Raw genomic sequence first — 3527 nt, 5'->3', positions numbered from 1 at the left:
AAAAACTAAATGCAACCGAATAAAAACGGGCCTGTACGATATTTCCGCTTAAATAAAACTATGGAAAACCACAGCTGCCATTAACGTATATAATCTGTGACATATATACACAACCTGTTTATAGCTCCAATAACTTTTATAAAGCACTTAATGAATAGTTTTCATCCTTTGGTACTTGCTTTTTGTAAGTTCAATTTCGCTGTACACTTTTAGACTATATATTTTATTATTATTTTTTAGTTACTACAGCTTTTGAAAGCAATCTCAATTCCTACTTGAATATTAATTTATCTGATATCCTTTATAAACAACTTTGCCGAGATTGATAAGTTTGAACTATATGGAATTTATTTCCGGAAAATAGAAACAAAACTGAAACTTATTAGGTTAGTCTTTGAAAAGCAACAGAGCTTGTTTTTATATTTTCTGTTCATTTGTGAAAACAAATTATAAAAGGATAACATATATAGCATTTTAAAACACAATTTAATAAAAAAAAACACTACAAAATTTGAAACGCTTTACATGGAAGATGTCACTGTTATACAAGGATGATGATATGCATCGGATTTTTATTTCTATCTCCACAGGAACTATGGACGTTGTCATCTTCACATTCATTCTGGACAGTTTTCCTCGATACAATAATGCAATGAAACGCATATCGGACATTTTAGATAGGGCAAAAACACTTTTATATACAGTTGGAAAATCGCATCTTTCTAACACTAGCATTAAAAGAATTCATCACGACATTTTGAAGATATATCATTGTGAAAAAGAAGGGTTAGTAAAGCTGGACCTGAATGCAGATAAACTTGCAATGAAGAGCCATGGTGTGCAAGACAAATTAACTTGTAAATTTGACAATACAAAGTCGTTTTTGACACACTATCTAAATTCTTTTAGCTCGACAAATGTTTTGATATTTCAATACTACAACGGACTTATTCAGACACTTGAAAAGTGTCTTCCACCAGAACAACCTGTTATAATTGTTGCAAAGAAACAAAATGGAAACATAACAGAAACATATTGTCATCCAAACTGGAAGACGGTATCAACAGAAGAAAATATTTCTGAAGAAATCAGCTCTTTGCTGGAACAAATGGCATTTCTACCAATGACAAAAACTTTTGAAAATATCAAAAGCATATTCGAAGAAAGTCACGAACATAAAGGTATTTTTTATTTATATGTAGATCTATGTAAAGGCTGGTACTTTGTAACGTGTTTAAATTTTGTGACATCTTCTCTATTAGTGTCTTACTGGTTGATAGCATATTTGAAAAACATGACTAACCATGACATGTCGGTGTGTTTAAATGCGTTCATGGAATGCCACTCTCCTTGAAATTGTTTAAGCCTTTCTTCTACCTCTCTGGATTATCTACGAACCACGATGTATATATATATACATGTATATGTACATGTATAAAAAACTAAACACTGAAAATTTCCAATCAAAAAGATATTTATCATTTCATTAAGAATAACATATTTTTAAATCTCAGATCGGCTACTTGTATATTAAGGAAAATAATATTTAACTTCATTAACTAACAATGTAAATACGCTATCAACTGGTGACTAATTCACATAATCATATGTTTGATCTTTGTAATATTGAGGGTTTCAATGGAAACAAGGTCGATGCATAAATTATCAGATATAAACACCTGATAGTAATTCTTGTATTATAGCTAATTTTGAAATACTAACATGTGAATTTTTCTTGTTAAGTATCAACACCATTGAGTTCAACGAATGGAATGTACAGTAGTAAACACAACCTGAGCAAATTTATTGACGGAGAAATTCGCATTCCAGGCGATGTCAGCCGAGAAATGAATGGTTTGTAGTTTTCTCAAGTATACATAAGGAACGAATCGTTAACTGCACTCTATAAGAATCCGGTAAAGATACTTACATAGCCTGAACAGTGATATACGTAAACGTTATACTTATTTAATTTCGAAGTTCAATTAATGACTAAATGCAGTACTTCATAAATGTCAGAGTATGGTTTTGCACTGTTTGAAACGCCTGTCTATAAATTCAATTTTATATAAGGTAATTGATATACGTAATTACTTATTCTTGCGTCATTTAGGTACCGTTGTTTTATTAAGATGATGTTTGCTACATTTCTATGATGCCATGTCACACAGTCACCACAGCTCTTAACTTGTGATTTGTTGAATCTTATAACAATTTACTTTCAAAGATTAATGAAAAATAAACATCATTCATATTATTCTTTTTACCAAGGATTTAAAAGGAAACTCGATGAAATAAAAGGAAATGATCATACAAAAATGAAAGGTAGGTTGAGTTTTTTTAGAATAATATTTTCGTTCAACAATCTATCAAACATGAAGCATTAAGTAATGATGTATGTTTAAAATAATGCAATTTGATTGTGCATCAGTTAAAAATATATGTTTTCCGGTAAAACATATTATGATAGTTTGTATGATTGAGTTCTACGTCGCACCGCCACAGTAAAAGTCATATGATTTTAATTATGATACCTCGGGTGCAATTCCGTGCCTTATTTCAGGCACGAGCGCGCGTCTGAGTAGAACCATCGACCTTAGCTAGCTAGTAATAGCTTCCTTACATGAAAAAATCCAAAGTCCCTGTCGGGTTTCGAACAAGGAAAGGCATCATATGCTGCTCAAACACCTATTTGAGGACATTATTGAACGGAAAGTTTAACAAGTTTTTTTTTTATGTTTGTACATACACCATGTCATACATTAAATACAGAGTTACATTACACAGAGGTCAGTACAGAATTATAACACTATGTATACTCGTAAACAATGTTTACTTATAAATACGCATATGAAATGTTGTCAATCTTCGACACAATTGTATTTATTGAATATTCATAATGCACTTTTACACTTTTTTGCACTTTTCCATTTTCCCGATTACATTTATAACTTATCGAAAACACAAATATAAGTGTCATGTATAGGAACATATAAGCATGAATGTATTATATTGCATTTAACCTTAGAAGTCTAAGATAAGCAATCTCTCATGGAGAATATTTGTAGGGTGTTCTGTGTTCTAAGATTACTTTTTATGTCGTGAACGGTTGATAAAGCCTTTTTGGAGTTCTTGATTATTACCAAAGACCGCCAATAAATTGGAACCAAAGTGCTCTCGTAAGAATACTTCCGAGTTAATTCTTAGAAAATATCTGCATAATTAAGAGCTAAATTTCTAATCACTGGACCGAGAAAAGCGTGTCGGTTCACGTGTATATGTATCTCATTCAGTTAAGATATGTCTTATTTTTATCAGTAGTGTCTTGTAGGCATTTCGTTAATAAGTAACTTGTAGATAACTATCGATATAGAATTATTTTTGTTGCACTTTTAGCATTTTTATCTCACTGTTTGTATTTGAAAACAGCCATAAATGTAAAGGCGTAAGGCGATTGATGAACTGCTATAAATCTGTCAAAATCTCATCTCTAAACCACTGTTAATTCTAATGTTGCCACACATTTT

The 3527-nt window shown here is 31.2% G+C and overlaps 1 protein-coding gene across 1 annotated transcript; it reads left to right on the top strand.

The window, feature by feature from the left end:
- Positions 1-564: 564 nt before the first annotated feature.
- LOC132719695 (uncharacterized) lies at positions 565-2325 on the top strand (the record flags this gene model as incomplete). Its single annotated transcript, XM_060703529.1, has 3 exons — positions 565-1181; positions 1744-1854; positions 2272-2325. Coding segments are annotated over exons 1-3 (751 nt in total), but the record flags the coding sequence as incomplete, so codon positions are not given.
- Positions 2326-3527: the final 1202 nt, after the last annotated feature.

Source organism: Ruditapes philippinarum, unplaced genomic scaffold, assembly GCF_026571515.1.
Source record: "Ruditapes philippinarum isolate M1 unplaced genomic scaffold, ASM2657151v2 ctg14347_1_1_1_1, whole genome shotgun sequence".
Classification (NCBI taxonomy): Eukaryota; Metazoa; Mollusca; class Bivalvia; order Venerida; family Veneridae; genus Ruditapes; species Ruditapes philippinarum.
The sequence above is the reverse complement of the archived record's forward strand: the minus strand, read 5'-3'. Positions and strand labels throughout refer to the sequence as shown.